This window comes from Macaca nemestrina, chromosome 1 (genome assembly GCF_043159975.1).
Source record: "Macaca nemestrina isolate mMacNem1 chromosome 1, mMacNem.hap1, whole genome shotgun sequence".
In the NCBI taxonomy this organism is placed as follows: domain Eukaryota; kingdom Metazoa; phylum Chordata; class Mammalia; order Primates; family Cercopithecidae; genus Macaca; species Macaca nemestrina.
Genome location: NC_092125.1, coordinates 232,311,325 through 232,329,220, shown reverse-complemented (window position 1 = coordinate 232,329,220; position 17,896 = coordinate 232,311,325). Strand labels below are relative to the sequence as shown.

The 17,896-nt window shown below is 53.1% G+C and overlaps 1 protein-coding gene across 2 annotated transcripts in view; it reads right to left on the bottom strand.

Annotated features, from left to right (window-relative positions):
• LOC105498337 (solute carrier family 35 member E2B) overlaps positions 1-17,896 on the bottom strand; it is a 40,831-nt gene that overhangs the window by 5,384 nt on the left and 17,551 nt on the right. The window contains exons 2-9 of one of the 2 annotated variants that reach the window (XM_071067911.1): positions 15,959-16,427; positions 15,558-15,693; positions 14,964-15,091; positions 11,028-11,148; positions 9,297-9,350; positions 8,861-8,933; positions 4,582-4,727; positions 734-1,465 (exon numbers count right to left, since the gene is read on the bottom strand). In XM_071067911.1, coding sequence (XP_070924012.1) covers positions 1,246-1,465; positions 4,582-4,727; positions 8,861-8,933; positions 9,297-9,350; positions 11,028-11,148; positions 14,964-15,091; positions 15,558-15,693; positions 15,959-16,280 — 1,200 coding nt within the window. In that variant the 5' untranslated portion in view covers positions 16,281-16,427 and the 3' untranslated portion in view covers positions 734-1,245. Of the gene's footprint in view, positions 1-733; positions 1,466-4,581; positions 4,728-8,860; positions 8,934-9,296; positions 9,351-11,027; positions 11,149-14,963; positions 15,092-15,557; positions 15,694-15,958; positions 16,428-17,896 lie in introns of those variants that run through there. The other variant, XM_011770394.3, reaches the window with a different exon arrangement.

Genomic DNA, 17,896 nt, shown 5'->3' with positions numbered 1-17,896 from the left:
GGCTTGCCTGCTCCCTCACCCCTTCTTTTTTAAGGGGTGCTTTTCATTATTAAAAAAGGCAGAGGAGGAGAAACCTAAGGAACAGCCACGTCCTGTGATCTAGACGCAGGAATTCATGATATCGCCTCATCAGCTTCATCCAATTGAGGTGGATCTCACTGTGTAGCCCAGGCTGGTCTTCAAATCCTGGGCTCAAGTGATCTTCCCACCTGGGCCTCCCACACCGCTGGGATCATAGGCGTGAGCCACCACACCCGGATGGAATATTTTTAAGTAAATTACAGATATTGAGGCCGGGCGCGGTGGCTCACGCCTGTAATCCCAGCACTTTGGGATGCCGAGGTGGGCGGATCACGAGGTCAGGACATTGAGACTATCCTGGCTAACACGGTGAAACCCCGTCTCTACTAAAAATACAAGAAATTAGCTGGGCGTGGTGGTGGGCGCCTGTAGTCCCAGCTACTCAGGAAGCTGAGGCAGGAGAATGGCGTGAACCCGGGAGGCGGAGCTTGCAGTGAGCCGAGATCGCGCCACTGCACTCCAGCCTGGGCAACAGAGACTCTGTCTCAAAAAAACAACAACAAAAATTACAGGTATCGTGACATTTCACCCCTTGAGTACTTCAGCCTGTTCTCTAAAGAACAAAAACATCAGGCCAGGCGCGGGGGCTCACGCCTGTAATCCCAGCACTTTGGGAGGCCGAGGCGGGCGGATCACAAGGTCAGGAGATCGAGACCATCCTGGCTAACACGGTGAAACCCCGTCTCTACTAAAAATACAAAAAATTAGCTGGGTGTGGTGGCGGGCTGGGTAGTAGCCTGTAATCCCAGCCACTCGGAAAGCTGAGGCAGGAGAATAGCTTGAACCCGGGAGGAGGAGGCTGCAGTGAGCTGAGATCGCGCCACCTACTGCACTCCAGCCTGGGCAACAGAGCAAGACTGTCTCAAAAAAAAAAAGAATAAGAACATCGCCCACACAGTCGCAGTGCCTTTGCAGCCCCAGGGAAAACAATCCCTTGAGATCATTTGTTGGGTGAAAAAGGATACCAAATACACAATGTTAGGACTGTGCAAAAAAAGGGTGACGGGAAATACCCTGTGCAAACTTTCCATAATGAGTACTTAATTCACTGCTCTTACAACATGAAAATAAAACAAAAAATTACTATTGAAAAATAATTGGGCAGGCTGGGCACGGTGGCTCATGAATGTAATCCCAGCACTTTGGGAGGCCAAGGCAGGTGGATCACGAGGTCAGGAGATCAAGATAATTCTGGCTAACACGGTGAAACTCCGTCTCTACTAAAAACACACAAAAAATTAGCCAGGTGTGGTGGCGGGCGCCTGTGGTCCCAGCTACTCGGGAGGCTGAGGCAGGAGAATTGTTTGAACCTAGGAGGCGGAGCTTGCAGTGAACCAAGATGGCGCCACAGGACTCCAGCCTGGGGGACAGGGTGAGACTCCATCTGAAAAAATGAAGGAAGGAAGGAAGGAAGGAAGGAAGGAAGGACGGACGGACGGACGGAAGGAAGGAAGGAAGGAAGGAAGGAAGGATAGATAATTGGGTAACACGTGGTGGCTCACGCCTGTAATCCCAGCACTTTGCGAGGCCAAGGCAGGCGGATCACCTGAGGTCAGAAGTTCAAGACCAGCCTGGCCAAGATGATGAAACCCTGTCTCCACTAAAAATAGAAAAATTAGCTGGGCGTGGTGGCGGGCGCCTGTAATCCCAGCTACTCGGGAGGCTGAGGCAGGAGAATTTCCTGAACCTGGGAGGCGGGGTTGCAGTGAGCCAAGATCGCGTCACTGCACTCCAGCCTGGGCGACAGAGTGAGACTCTGGTTAAAAAAAAAAACAAAAAAACCCCCACAAATTAGCCCAGCGTGGTGGTGGACACCTGCAGTCCCAGCTACTCAGCAGGCTGAGGCGGGAAGATCACTTGAGTCAGGGAGGCGGAGGTTGTACTGAGCTGAGACGGCACCACCACACTCCGGCCTGGGTTACAGAGCAAGACTCTTGTCTCAAAAAATAAAAAAGGTTTTATCATTTTTTTTAAACCACTGCTAACAATCACTAATGTTCACTAAAACACTAGGCTTCAGGAGCATTTGGAAATAATTCCTGGCCCCAGAAAGAAACATGCTGGGGAGAGACAGTGACCAAGCCCAGGAGACCACTGTGAACTTAGAAAAACTCAGAAAGCACAGCCAGTTTTCCTGTCTCGGAGACACCTCCTGCTCAGGATGCAGGAAGCGTGGGGCGGGGCAGCGCCATGGATGAGACGGCTCCGTGTGGGGCCTGCGGGGCCTGCTGGTGAGAGGAGGCGCGAGCTCCAGTTTCTCAGCTGTGGAACGCTCCGTGCGCGGGGCGCGGCTACCAGCTCCGACGGGTATTTGAGAATTTACCGCACTGACTTGGACCAGACGGAAAGCAGAGAAGAGGGAGAGCTACACCTGACTGTCCCCCACCCCCGCCGGTCCCAACATCTGCTTTTCATTTTCACTTCATGTTTGGGGACCATTCCGCCGCCTCGTGATAGATCAGAAGTTTCAGAAAAAAGGGCCGCTGACTTCCACAATAGGATGTGAGGCGGCTGCTGCTGCCAGTCGCCGGGACTTCTACCCCTGCTGGTGACATAACCTCGTTCCTTTGTATTTGCCACCAAAAAGTCTCCAGTCTTTTTTTTTTTTTTCGGAGACGGAGTCTGACTCTGTAGCCCAAGCTGGAGTGCAGTGGCGTGATCTCGGTTCACTCCGACATCCGCCTCCTGGGCTGAAGTGATTCTGATGCCTCAGCCTCCCAAGTAGCTGGGACTACAGGTACATTTCACCAGGCCTGGCTAATTTTTTGTGTCTCAGTAAAGACGGGGTTTCACCACGTTGCCCAGGGTGGTCTTGAACTCCTGAGCTCAGGCGATCCGCCCGCCTCGACCTCCAGTCCTCCCGGCTAGTTTCGTCTTCAAATTGCACCTTTGGCTGGGCGTGGTGGCTCGCGCCTATAATCCCAGTACTATGGGAGGCCGAGGCGGGCGGATTGCCTAAGGTCAGGAGTTTGAGAACAGCCTGGCCAACATGGCGAAACCCTGTCTCTACTAAAAATACAAAAACTAGCCGGGCATGGTGGCATTGGCCTGTAATCCCAGCCACTCAGGAGGCTGAGGCAGAAGAATCGCTTGAACCCGGAGGCGGAGGTTGCAGTGAGCCGAGATCACACCACGGCACTCAAGCTCTGGGCAACAGAGCAAGACTCCGTTTTGGGGCAAATAAAATAAATAAATAAATAAATTGCAACTTCAGTCTGTTCAGTTACAGAAGTGGAAAGAAGCCGAAGGAGCCTCACCCCCGTTTCTAGAGCTGCGCTGCGCGGCACAGGAACCAGTGACCACAGGTGTCTGTTCAAGTTCAAACTGACGACAATCAGCTTGAATTCAGAATCTGGTCCTTGTTACATTCTCCACATTTCAAGTGCTCAGAAGCTTGCTGGACAGCCCAGAAGAGACCATTCCATTCCTGCAGACAAGACTAGTCGAGGGCCCGGCGCGGTGGCTCAAGCCTGTAATCCCAGCACTTTGGGAGGCCGAGACGGGCGGATCACGAGGTCAGGAGATCGAGACCATCCTGGCTAACACAGTGAAACCCCATCTACTAAAAATACAAAAACTTAACCGGGCGAGGTGGCAGGCGCCTGTAGTCCCAGCTACTCGGGAGGCTGAGGCAGGAGAATGGCGTGAACCCGGGAGGCGGAGCTTGCAGTGAGCTGAGATCCGGCCACTGCACTCCAGCCTGGGTGACAGAGCGAGACTCCGTCTCAAAAAAAAAAAAAAGACTAGTCGAGGCACCCTGCTATTCTAGACGGAAAAGCACTCAATTTCAAAAACCGTCAAATGCAAAGACTTCTAGTGGAGATTTCCCTAAAAACCTATTTCACACAGTTTACAGTTTATTTTACGGTTTATCATTTGTTTTTTTTTTTTGAGATGGAGTCTCGCTCTCATCACACAGGCTGGAGTGCAGTGGCGTGATCTTAGCTCACTGTAACCTCCGGCTCCCAGGTTCAAGTGATTCTCCTGCCTCAGCCTCCCCAGTAGCTGGGATTACAGGCGCACCACCACCACACCTGGCAAATTTTTTTGTATTTTTAGTAGAGACAGGGTTTCACCATGTTGACCAGGCTGGTCTTGAACTCCTGACCTCAAATGATCCACTTGCCTTGTCCTCCCAAGTGCTGGGATTACAGGCGTGAGCCACTGGGCCCGGCCTATCATTTGCATTTCAAATGGCATGGGTATAAAATGGCCTAGTAATTACAGTGCACAGCCACAGTCATCCCCGTGGAAGAGAATCACATGTGTCTCTTTCTTTTTTTTTTTTTTGAGAAGGAGTCTCGCTCTGTTGGAGTGAACCTGGAGTGCTCCACCTTCCAGGTTCACGCCATTCTCCTGCCTCAGCCTCCTGAGTAGCTGGGACTACAGACGCCCGCCACCACGCCTGGCCACATGTGTCTCTTATAAAAATACCTAGATTTTTAGTCTCCTCTCGAAACGACCTGGACACCCTCAGCTCCTGGAAGTTCCTCTGCTCACCTGAATGTCACAGGGGAGATCTTCCCCATGAGGGCGTAGGCCGTGACGCTCTGAAGGTGGAACAGGACTCCATCTGTCAGAAGCAGCAACACCACGTCCTGGTTGTAGCTGAAGCTCTTCCCGCTCCTCCCGATCACTGGGACGTCCTATGTGGCAAAAACAAAACGATATTCTATTGGTTTGCATTTTCCATTTACTAATCATCCACCAAAAACGCCCAGCGCCACTCCTGCCCAGACACTGGGTAAAGCTGCTGACACTGAGGACAGCTATGAAAATGCCACGGCCGGGCGCGGTGGCTCAAGCCTGTAATCCCAGCACTTTGGGAGGCCGAGACGGGTGGATCACGAGGTCAGGAGATCGAGACCATCCTGGCTAACACGGTGAAACCCTGTCTCTACTAAAAAATATTTAAAAAAACTAGCCGGGCGAGGTGGCAGTCGCCTGTAGTCCCAACTACTCGGGAGGCTGAGGCAAGAGAATGGCGTAAACCCGGGAGGCAGAGCTTGCAGTGAGCCGAGATTGCGCCATTGCACTCCAGCCTGGGCGACAGAGCGAGACTCTGTCTCAAAAAAAAAAAAAAAAAAAAAAGAAAATGCCTCTAGGGCGGAGAGCTGAACTGTGCACTCATCCATTTTCTGGTTTTTTTTCCATTATTTTTTGCACTAATTAGTTTTCACCATGCAGATGCAAACGGACAAGCACATGAAAGCAGCCGAACATCACCATCAGCAGGAAAATGCAACAGAAACCCCAAGGAAGGGCCGGGCATGGCCAGTCTGGCCAACACAGTGAAACCCCGTCTCTACTAAAAATCTAAAGATTAGCCAGGCGTGGTGGTGTGCGCCTGTAATCCCAGCTACTCAGGAGGGAGGCAGGACAATCACTTAAACCCGGGAGGCAGAGGCTGCAGTGAGATGAGATTGCACCACTGCACCCCAGCCTGGGCAACAGAGTGAGATTCCATCTCAAAAAAAAAAAAAAAAAAAATTAAACACAGAATTATTATATAATCCAGCAGTTCCACTGCTGGGAACACACCCACAAGAACTGATGGCCCCGGCCGGCAACCACAACTTCCTCGCAGGGAGAACGGCCAAGTCAGCCAGCCTTGACAGCTAACGGATTAAAATCCAGAAAACGACAATAAGATAAGAACTTGAAACTGCACCTCGCACAGAGAACCCTCCGTGTGGGGCACTCTAGGGAAGTCTACAAATTGCATTTAGAAGGTCCATGAACTCAACTGGGAAAAAACTGCATCTTTATCTTTACTAACCTTTACTTGAAACTCAGCATTTCATTCAATTATGAATGTTGGGAATAAACTATAATACTACAGATAGGCCAGGCGCAGTGGCTCACGCCTGTGATGCCAGCACTTTGGGAGGCCGAGTCAGGTGAATCACCTGAGGTCAGGAGTTTGAGACCAGCCTGACCAACATGGTGAAACACCATCTCTACTAAAAATACAAAAATTAGCCGGGTGTGGTGGTGCGTGCCTATAATCCCAGCTACTCAGGAGTCTGAGACAGGAGAATTGCTTGAACCCGGGAGGCGGAGGTTTGCAGTGAGCTGAGATTGCACCACTGCACTCCAGCCTGGGTAATAAAGAGTGAAACTCTGTCTCAAAAAAAAAACAAAAACAAAAAACAAAACTACAGATACTTTCATATCCTGTTAGCAGTTGTTGCTGATACCCTGAAATACTGTTTACCCTCATCACTACATCAAACTACCATAGATACTAGGCTTACTGCTAGATCTGGTTATTTAATGAGTTAATAAAGAGGTACCTATTATTAAAAATGATACTAAAACACAGAATTGAAAGCAGGGTCTCTAAGGGATATTTGCATCCCCACATTCACTACAGAATTATTTTTAACAGCCAAAGGCAGAAAGAACCCACAACGGATGGATGAATAAACAGAATGTGGTCTTACCCACACAATGGAGTACTATTCAACCTTAAAAAAAAAAAAAAGGGGCCGGACGCGGTGGCTCACGCCTGTAATCCCAGTTCTTTGAGAGGCCGATGTGGGCAGACCACAAGGTCAGGAGATCGAGACCATCCTGGCTAACACGGTGAAACCTCATCTCTACTAAAAACACAAAAAGTTAGCCAGGTGTGGTGGCGGGTGCCTGTAGTCCCAGCTACTCAGGAGGCTGAGGCAGGAGAATGGTGTGAACTCGGGAGGAGGAGCTTGCAGTGAGCCAAGATTGTGCCACTGCCCTCCAGCCTGGGTGGGGCGACACAGCGAGACACTGTCTCATTAAAAAAAAAAAAAAAAAAAAAAAGGAAAAAAGGCTGAGCGCAGTGGCTCACGCCTGTCATCCCAGGTGGGAGCCACCTTTGAGAAGCCGAGGTTTGAGCCCAGGAGTCTGAGACCAGCCTGGGCAATACAGTAGGACCCTGTTAATACAAAAAATAAAAAACTGGCTGCACACGGTGACTCACACCTGTGATCCCAGCGCTTTGTGAGGCCGAGGTGGGCAGATAACTCGAGGTCAGGAGTTCAAGACCAGCCTGCAGTAAGCACAGATTGTGCCGCTGCAACATGGGCAACATGGTGAAACCCCGTCTCTACTAAAAATACAAAAATTAGCCAGAGTGGTGGCGCACACCTGTAATCCCAACTACTCGGGAGGCTGAGGCAGGAGAATCACTTGAATCCGGGAGGTGGAGGCTGTAGTGAGCCAAGATCGCCCCACTGCACTCCAGCCTGGGTGACAGGGCAAGACTCCATTTCAAAAAATAAAAATAAATAAATAAATAAATAAATTAGCCAGGTGTGGCACATGCCTGCCATCCCAGCTGTTTGGGAGGCTGAGGCAGGAGAATTGCTTGAGCCTGGGAGGCCGTGGCTGCAGTGAGCTATGAGGCTGCAGTGCTTTGCAGCCTGGGTGACACAGCAAGACCCAGTCTCAAAAAATACGAAGGGAAGAAACTGATTCATGCAACAACACATGTAAACCTCAAAACACCAAAACACCATGCTACGTGAGATAAGCCAGACACAGAAGGACAGATGTGATATGATTCCACTTGTATGAGGTCTTTAGGGTCACCAAATTCAGAGACAGAAAGTGGAATGGGGGTGCCAGGGGTGGGGGATGAGAATGGGGAGCACTGAATGAGGGCAAAGGTTCAGTTTTGCAAAATGAAGAGAGTTCTGGAGATGGGTGATGGTGATGGCCACTCAGCTTTACACTTAAAAATAGTTAACATGGGACGGGCACGGTGGCTCACGCCTGTAATCACAGAACTTTGGGAGGCTGAGGCGGGTGGATCACGAGGTCAGATCATCGAGACCATCCTGGCTAACACCATGAAACCCCATCTGTACTAAAAATACAAAAAAATTAGCTGGGTGTTGTGGCAGGCACCTGTAGTCCCAGCTACTCAGGAGGCTGAGGCAGGAGAATGGTGTGAACCTGGGAGGCGGAGCTCACAGTGAGCCGAGATGGCGCCACTGCACTCCAGCCTGGGCGACAGAGCCAGACTCTGTCTAAAAAAAAAAAAAAAAGATATTTAGGCCAGATGCAGTGGCTCACGCCTGTCCAGCACTTTGGGAGGCTGAGGCGGGTGGATTATTTAAGATCAAGTATTGGAGACCAGCCTGGTCAACATGGTGAAACTCCCTCTTTACTAAATATACAAAAATTAGCCAGGCGTTGTGGTGCGCGCCTGTAATCCCAGCTACTCGGGAGGCTGAGGCAGGAGAATCGCTTGAACCTGGAGGCGGAGGTTGCAGTGAACCCAGATTGTGCCACTGCACTCCAGCCTGGGCAACGAGAGACTTCATCTCAAAAAAAAAAAAAAAAAAACAATTGCCTGGGCGTGGTGGCAGCGGGCAACTGTAGTCCCAGCTACTTGGGAGGCTGAGGCAGGAGAATGGCGTGAACCCAGGAGGCGGACTTTGCGTGAGCAGAGATCACGCCATTGTACTCCAGCCTGGGATATAGAGCGAGACTCCTCAAAAAAAAAAAAAAGTTTTTTTGATAAAAAAAAGAAATTAAGCTAGCCTAAAAGCCCCCTCAAGTTGAATGATGAAGAATCAAAACAAAACAAACAATAAACAAAATAAAAGTCTTCACACAAAAATCGGAGCTGCAAACCCCAAGTGCTCCCAGAGCACCTCAGCTAAGCAGGGCTGCAGCGGAGCTGGGCACGACCAGCCAGCACACGGCCTGGAAAGGGAAGTCATTCTGCCCCTGAACCACCAGATAAGGCAGCCGGGCGAGTAAGGACGGGACACCTGTGTCTGAAACCCACCGTGAAGAAGACCCGGGCCGGGACGAGCATGGCCACCGCGGCGGCACTGGTGTAGAACTGCAGCTCCGGGGCCCTGTGGGCAACAGAACACGCTGGGCCCCCGCCGTGTCGGGAGAGGCCGGGTCCACAAGCAGCTCCTCACAGCAAGAACATCCAGGCACCCCAGCCCACGAGACGTTGATTCTCTCTAGGCAGGACGAGGGCGGCCGCAGCTTCCCAGAAATGAAAACGCAAACGCACGCCAGGCTGGCTGAGGGGCTCAAGGGAGCGGCTGAGAAGCAGGTGGGTCCCTCCCGACCTTAGACAAGGTACTTGTAAAGACCACCCAAGCCAGACAGGAAGGGAGTCAGGTCTGTGGGGTGCTCTGACTCCTAAAGTGGGCAGGAAGTCCTCTTCGTCTTATGACCTGGAGATTTCACTGACGAGTAATACTTACGAGAACCTGTATTTGTCCCCGCTGAGAAGCTTTTTCGAAAAAACATTTTGCAAACTAGAATAAAGAAAAGAGGTGATGCATCAATACTAGCCCTCAGCACGGAACATCAGGGGACTAGGTGTCTGCGCTCACACGCAGCGACGGCGACAATGACCAGACCTCAGTGGTGCCACCATCACGCCCGGTTAATTTTTGTATTTTTAGTAGAGATGGGGTTTCAGTACGTTGGCCAGGCTGGTCTCCAACTCCAGCTTGGTGGACCTCAAGTGATCCACCGACCCTAGCCTCTCAAAGTGCTGGGATTACAGGTGTGAGCCACCACGCCCAACAGATTTTGTTTGTTTTTTGAGACAGAGTCTTGCTCTGTTACCCAGGGTGGAGTGGGGTGGCGAGATCTCAGCTCACTGCAAGCTCCGCCTCCCAGGTTCACGCCATTCTCCTGCCTCAGCCTCCCGAGTAGCTGGGACTACAGGCGCCCGCCACCACATCCGGCTAATATTTTGTATTTTTAGTAGAGACGGGGTTTCACCGTGTTAGCCAGGGTGGTCTTGATCTCCTGACCTTGTGATCTGCCCGCCTCAGCCTCCCAAACTGCTGGGATTACAGGCGTGAGCCACCGCGCCCAACAGATTTTTATTTTTACTTCTGTATTATTCAAAATCTCACCATGAACCTGTTTTGCTTATTAGTAATAATGATAAACTCTTAGACACCGGTGGTGGTGTCTTTTCCTTTCCTTCCTCAAAAGCAGGAAAAGCCTAGAAGCCAGTCATTCTCAAAGGGCAAGTTTTGCCAGGGCTGGAGTGTGGCCATTAACAGCACAGCAGGGATGTGGACGCCCAATTCTGGGTGAATCTGAACAGGCCCCAAAGTGCAGCGTCCACCGCTCTTCTCTACTGAGTGACAAAGATATGAATAACAGGGCCCTTTCCTCTTGGACCCCGCCACGTGCCGTCCTCACTGTGGGAATTGGCCTCTCATCCTTTCTGCCATCGTGACACCAGGACACCGACGGCCACCAAGGAAGCAGAGGATCCGCCCGGCCTGGAGGTGGCGCAGCTCCCGAACAGGTAGAACCTGCCGCTGGGGGACTGTCCCTGCTCTGGCAGCCGCGTGAAGACGCCCTGAGCGAGACGCACCGCTGAACGTATGCCGTGCATTTCAGCATTTATCAACTAACCGTGTCTCCATGGTTAGTATTTTAAGTATCAAGACTGTCCATCCTGAAATTTTGGCTTGTTTTTGAGAAAGTTACCTTACGAGGATAACTGCTGTTTTGCTCTTTTTTTTCCCTTTTTTGAGACGGAGTCTCGCTCTGTCGCCCAGGCTGGAGTGCGGTGGCGCGATCTCGGCTCACTGCAAGCTCCGCCTCCTGGGTTCACACCATTCTCCTGCCTCAGCCTCCCGAGTAGCTGGGACTACAGGCACCCGCCACCACATCCGGCTAATTTTTTGCATTTTTTAGTAGAGACGGGGTTTCGCTGTGTTCGCTAGGATGGTCTTGATCTCCTGACCTCATGATCCGCCCACCTCAGCCTCCCAAAGTGCTGGGATTACAGGCGTGAGCCACCGCGCCCGGCCTGTTTTGCTCTTTAGGAAAGCGCAGCATAGGACGCACCTGCTTTGGCTCACGGGAGGAATTCTCAGCTCATCTGAGAATCCGCACACCCAGATGCAGGCAAGGGAGCACCGGGTCTTGTCCCCCTCACACCCACCTTCTCTGTGACTCACCAGTCCATGATGTTGGTGGACAGCGCGGCCGAGAACCCCAGGACGTTGAAGCTGATCTCAGTGGCCGTGCACAGCGCCAGCCCGCCCATGACTGGGATGAGGGAGAGGTTGACCAGCAGCCCTGGCAAGAGGACAGCCCCTGTGAGTGGCTGACCCGCCGGGTGGAAGCTCCCTCCCGAGGCCCAGGCTGTTTCCGTTCCCTCTTATAAAAGGAACGGACGCTTCCTTCAATTCAAAAACAATACTTGTCAGTTCCTTCACATTGTAAGATAAAGCAAATCAAAGTCCACGTCTGCGAACAAGTCCCGTCCCCACGGCAAAGGTGGCGCCTTTCACTCTGCATGAGATGCGTCTCCCAGAAGCTGAGCCCCAGTCACGGGCGGGCGAGCCCCAGAAACCTTCCTAGTTCTGTGGATGCTCAGAATGTTCTGTGAATGTGAAACGGTGAGTGTGAACATGGTCCCCCGGGAACTGCAGAGAAAGAGACTCTGGGGGCCAGGAGGGGCACTCCCACATTGAGTTGATGCTTTTCTGTTCCTTTTGAAACATAACAAAACACTTTTACGTGAAGGAATTTTTAAAAAATCCACAGAACATGGCTCACACCTGTAATCCTAGCACTTTGGGAAGCCGAGGCAGGAGGATCACTTGAGCCCAGGGCTGAGCAACAAGGACACCCCACCTCTACAAACAATACAAAAATTAGCTGGGTGTGGTGGCACACGCCTGTGGTCCCAGCTACTGGGGAGGCTGTGGTGGGAGGATCACCTGCGCTGGGGAGGCCGAGGCTGCAGTGAGCTGTGATCACGCCACCGCACTCCAGCCTGGGCGACAGAGTGAGACCTTGTCTCAAAAGAAGAAAAAGAAACCTGAGTCAAGTTAATGTGGGAAACCCGCAGATGCGGCCTGGCCGAGACCCTGGCGTAGCAGAGGGACCCGAGTCCGTGTTGGCAGGCTCCAGCCACTGGGGCATCCTCTCATTTGCCATCACCTGGTCTCGTCCTCTGCTGGAAACCGGTTGAATCCCAGACAACATTTATGAAATGTGTAGAGAACACTGGAGACTGAACGCCGTTTCACCCTTCCGGGAGGACGTGCTGCTGCTGGTGACATGCCGCTGGGGCGTCAGACACCTTTATCCAGCACCAGATTCCCATCCCAGCTGAAGGTCTGGAGTCTGGGGGTCCCCAAGGTGGCGCGCCCGTTCCAGCTTGTGCCCCTTCAGCCCCAGGAGACTGCTCTGCTCAGAAACCATTAGCAAATGCACTGGGGAGGGTGGTGCCTTAAGACAGGGTCACTTCTCTGGGCTGCCCGAGGCTCCGGAAGCTGAGTGCCTCAGGCCCTGGCACCTCTGTCACTCTCCAACGCCTCCCCTACAGACTTCTTTTTGCTAAATGGCATCAAGATTTTCTCACTGTTGTCAGCAAGAGAGTTGGTTTTCTAATATCTCATCTACCATGGCTGGAGGTCAAATCGACGTTTTAAACTTGCTGGAAATAAACAGCTCCTTTCTGCACGGTTTGATGGGCAACAAGGTTGCTCTGTGTCATTTTGTTCATGATTTTCAGGATTGCTTTTTAAAGTCGGACGCAGCGGCTGACGCCTATAATCCCAGCACTTTAGGAGGCGGAGGCAGGAGGATCACGTGAGGCAAGGAGTTCAAGACCAGCTTGGGCAACATAGCGAGACCCCGTCTCTATAAAACACACACATATAAGGCCGGGGGTGCTCAGACATGCGCTGAGGGTTGGCCCTGCTGTTCTTGGCTTCTCAGTTCTTCGGGAGCTGGAAATGAACTCGGACGTCAGGGCTCAGCTCAGGGAGCTGATCACTACGGCAGCGAGGGAAACGGAGGTCGCTGGTGGTCAGAAAGTTATCACAGGCCAGGCGCAGCGGCTGATGCCTGGAACCCCAGTACTGTGGGAGATCAGATCACGAGGGCAGGAGTTCGAGACCAGCGTGGCCAACACGGTGAAACCCCATCTCTATTAAATATGCAAAAATTAGCTGGGTGTGGTGGCAGTCTCCTGAATCCCAGCTACACGGGAGGCTGAAGCAGGAGAATCGCTTGAACCCAGGAGGCGGAGGGTGCAGTGAGCCAAGATCGCGCCACTGCACTCCAGCCTGGACGACAGAGGAAGCCTCCATCTCAAAAAAAGAAAAAAAAAAAGGGCCGGGCACAGTGGCTAACACCTGTAATCCCAGCACTTTGGGAGGCCGAGGTGAGTGGATCATGAGGTCAGGAGATGGAGACCATCCTGGCTAACACAGTGAAACCCCATCTCTACTAAAAATACAAAAAATTAGCCAGGCCTGGTGGCGGGCACCTGTAGTCCCAGCTACTCAGGAAGCTGAGGCAGGAGAATGGCGAGAACCTGGGAGGCAGAGCTTGCAGTGAGCCGAGATCGTGCCACTACACTCCAGCCTGGGCGACAGAGCGAGACTCCGTCTCAAAAAAAAAAGAAAAAAAGGAAGTTATAGTTTTTGTTCCTGTTCTGCCACTGAAATCATTCCAGAAAATCCAAGTCTGGCTAGTACATGAATTGAAGAAAAAGTTCACTGGGAAGTATGCTGTCTATTGCTTAGAGGAGAATTCTGTCTAAACCAACTCAAAAAAGGTGTACAAAAAATAAGCAAAGGTGTCCCAGGATCCACGGTCTGATAGTCGCGTACGTCACAATCCTTGAGGACTCGGTCTTCCCAGGTGAAATTGTGGACAAGAGAATCCTCATGAAAATGACAGCAGCAGCTCACAAGGGTTCATTCGGACAAAGCCCAGCAGAACAATGTGAAACGCAAGGTCGGAACTTTTTCTGGTGTTGAGAAGAAGCTCACAGGCAAGGCTGTTAATTCTGAATCCCCAGAGTTTCAAGTTTCAATTGTAAGAAAAATGACTAACGTACATTCACAGTTTAAAACACACACACACACAAAATACAGAACTTAGCCGGGCATGGTGGCACATGTCTGAGGTCCTAGCTACCCAACAGGCTGAGGTGGGAGGATCGCCTAAGCGGGAGGCAGAGGTTGCAGTGAGTCGTGATCTCATCACTGCACTCCAGCTTGGCGACAAAGCAAGACCCTGCCTCAAAAAAACAACAACAACAAAAAAACAAAAACAAAGAAGCAGTTGACTTTTAAGCTTTGATTTTGTTATAATCACCTAAACGTGTGTGCGGGTCTCACGTGCACGTGGGGCAAGCCCAACCCCGCCTTGGACCCTCGGCCTCCTCCCGTCCCCAAAGGCAGACAGACATTTGCCTTGGCCTTAAGATCTTGTCGTTTCTTAAACAGGCGAACACGTGTGTACATACCCCACCCCCCACTCCGTGCAAGACGCCACGCTCTGTGGGTGCCTCTGTCCCTCGCTTGTTTTCATGCAGCCACACCGGGTATGCGACATGGAGCCTACATGTCGCTGGAAATCGCCTGTGAGTCATTAAGAGGTGGGAGAGGCAAGAGCCTGGGTTGCAGCTGAGGTCAGGGGCTGGGGCCCAGGAGAGGCCTGTGGTGGCGGGCGCTGGGGAGGCTGTAGGGTGCTGGCACAGGCTGGCCCATACACCAGGAGCCACAGCCACCTGTGTGATGCTGGCCGAAGGCGGCCCCCGCCCATCCTCTTCGAGTCAGTGATTGGCACCTGCGGTAATCTTGCTTGCCAGGAATCTGCCCAGTCCCCAACTGTCTCCCCACCCAGTTAGGGCCATGAGGTACAACCCTGCCCTGACCTCCGCATGCCAGTGTGAGAAGACCTGGCAGACACCAGGCTCCAAGACACCCCCGCACATGTGACCGTGGGGAAAATGTTTCAGGAGAGAAGTGAAGGCACTGCCAGTGTGGGTCCCGCTCTGAGTGGTCCTCTCGGCAGAGCCCCATGGGAGGTGGCAAAGACAGGCACCGCGGATGAAGGCCTGGGATGGTGGGGCCCAGGGGCCTCACCTGTGTACTCCCCTAGAATCATCCGAGACATGATCACTGTGAAGATGGGGGCGGAGCTCTTCACCGTCTCAGCAAACGAAACCGCCACATTTTTCAGGCTGACCAAACCCAAAACCACAGTTGCAAACCTAAAAATTAGCAAAAAGCACCATTACCTTAGAACAAGTCTGTCTACCTGCAGCCGCTGGGCAGGCTCTCTCCAAGGGACCTGCTCGGTCAATGGGCACGTCAGCCCCTCTTCCCACCTCCTCATCACCAACGTGGTGCCTGGACCTGCTTCTGCGACGCTTTAGGTCGAGCCCCCAGGAAATGGCACTGCGCCCAACGTGAAGTGACATCCGCCACCCTTTGAAAATGCCCCAGAGACAAGGAGGCGCCTTGTCCTGTGAGCAGCCTGGAAAGAAGCTGACTGCGCGAGAGGCAGTGAGAGCCGCGAATTCACATTCACTGGTGTCCTAAAATCTGGACGGCCCTGACGCTTTTATAAACTCTGCACTGAAAACTCACCAGCCAGCAGAGTCCCCGCTCTAGTAACAAGACAGGGACTTTACATTTAAAGAAAAAGAGACTCAACCAAAGCGTGAGATTCTTTACCTCATCAGACCCACAAACAGCATCGTCATAAGGAAGTTGGGTGGGTAGGAAAGCCGGGCCTTGTGCTGATATAAACAGCAAGGAACGAGGGTTTTCACACACCCGATAACCGTGGTGGACAGCATCTGCACCGCACCTGCGGGAGGGAGGGGGCCAAAGCCAAGCGGGAGAATCACCCCTCCCGCACCTGCAGCGGGCTCCACCCCGGGTTCCCATCCCGACCCGGGTTCCCATCCTGACCCCACACCTGCAGCGGGCTCCACCCCGGGTTCCCATCCCGACCCGGGTTCCCATCCTGACCCCGCACCTGCAGCGGGCTCCACCCCGGGTTCCCATCCTGACCCGGGCTCCCCACACCCTCCCGGGCAGCTGGTCTCCACCCCGCGCAAGCCGCCGCCTACCTAGCATGCTGGGCTCGCCTCCCAGCAGGGACAGGATGTACTTGTTGAGGAAGAGTGTGCAGAAACTGAAGAAGAACCACAGCGTGAGGTAGAGCAGCGCCCGTGAGCTCCACACACCCAAGTCTGACTCGATGACCGTGGTCTCCGTGATGGTGACGGTCAGGACGTTCTCATCCACGCCACTGTCGCTCTTGGCAAAAACAATCTTCTCGCTTCGGTGACCAAACAGAGAGCCCCAGCTGAGAGGCGACTTGCCTTTAGGCTTCTCCTCAGAGCCAGGAGCGAGCTCTTCCAGCACCGGGGTTTTCACCGAGGACGACATGCCGAAGCCACCGCCAGGAACGACTTTACCTCCAGGCTGGGCAGCATGGGTCACCGGGACCGCCTGGGGGGGGGGCCGCAGCAGGGACTCCGGGCGCCAGGAACGAGGCCACCAGGGCCTCTCCCAGGCAGAGCGCAGAAGCAGACGCTAAAACGGTAAGAAAGGGAAACATATTACCCGTTTTGAACATTCAATGTCCTCAAAGGTTTCAACCACCAATTTAAAATTACTCTGAAAATGCAATTGCACCAGGCACGGTGGCTCACACCTGTAATCCCAGCACTTTGGGAGGCCGAGGCAGGTGGATCACCTGAGGTCAGGAGTTCAAGACCAGCCTGGCCAACACAGTGAAACCCCGTCTCTACTAAAAATATAAAAACTAGCCAGGCGGGGCCGGGTGCGGTGGCTCACCCCTGTAATCCCAGCACTTTGGGAGGCCGAGGCGGGCGGATCACAAGGTCAGGAGATCATAGCCATCCTGGCTAACACAGTGAAACCCCGTCTCTACTAAAAATACAAAAAGAAATTAGCTGGGCATGGTGGCAGGTGCCTGTAGTCCCAGCTACTTGGGAGGCTGAGGCAGGAGAACTGCTTGAACCCAGGAGACAGAGGTTGCAGTGAGTCGACACGGTGCCACTGCACGCCAGCCTCAGCAACAGGGTGAGACTGTCTTAAGAAAAAAAAAAGAAAATGCAATCATTCACTGTCCAGAGAGTTTTAGCAATTGAATCCCATTTTTCTCTGCACGTGTTGGCAGATCCTTGCTCTTGGGAGACAGTCTCCAGGCACACTTGACCTTCCTGGCAGACCTGGGGCTGTGGGTCCTTCACGCCCTGGCTGGCAGCTGCACCTTCTTGATGGGCTTTGTGCCCCAGGACTAATTCCATGCTACTCTCTAGACAGACCCCGTGGTACAAAGCCACACTTACCCCCGCCTCACGCTCAGGTGACTGTGGCTTTTCAGGCGAGACACCCCCTCCCTTCCCACAACCTCCGCGAAGGTCAGAACAGCCTGTTTCCTTCCAAGGGCCAGTGGGAATCATCCCCCCAGCTCGGGCTTTGCGCAGGTGCCACCGTGACTCCGCAGCACCGAGACCCCACCTCCCCCAGGTCTCAACCCCAGCACTCAGGCAGCCCTGATTTCCTGTTTCTCACACTTGGGTTTCTCTTCCTACTTCGGTGGGTGGCTGTGCATCTGAAGGGGCACCCATCCTGTCTCACCAACGCGGCGTTCTGGGAGCGTGTGGTGCCGGCCGCGCTGCCCGACCCAGGACCCCTCCTCCTCTCACTTCTCCCCCGGGAAACTGGGGTTCCCACCTCACCCACGACCTCCTTCTAGGTTTATGCTTATGCACTTGCGTGCGTGCTGTCTGTATATATATTCTATGTTCACACTGAAGGACGCACTCCGCCCCCTCCCCTACCGAGACTTCCCGCAGGTGCTCAGGCCGGCCTTTCCCCCAGCTCACCTGCCCAGCAGTGCTCAGAGGTGCCTGAAACTCGGCCTCTCCACACCCGGGAACAGGTGGTCCTGCCCTCTCCCCAGTGGGGGCAACACCAGGGCCTCTGCCGCCGTCCCCTCTCTCCTCCCCTCCCCCTGCTCTGTGTGTTGTGGC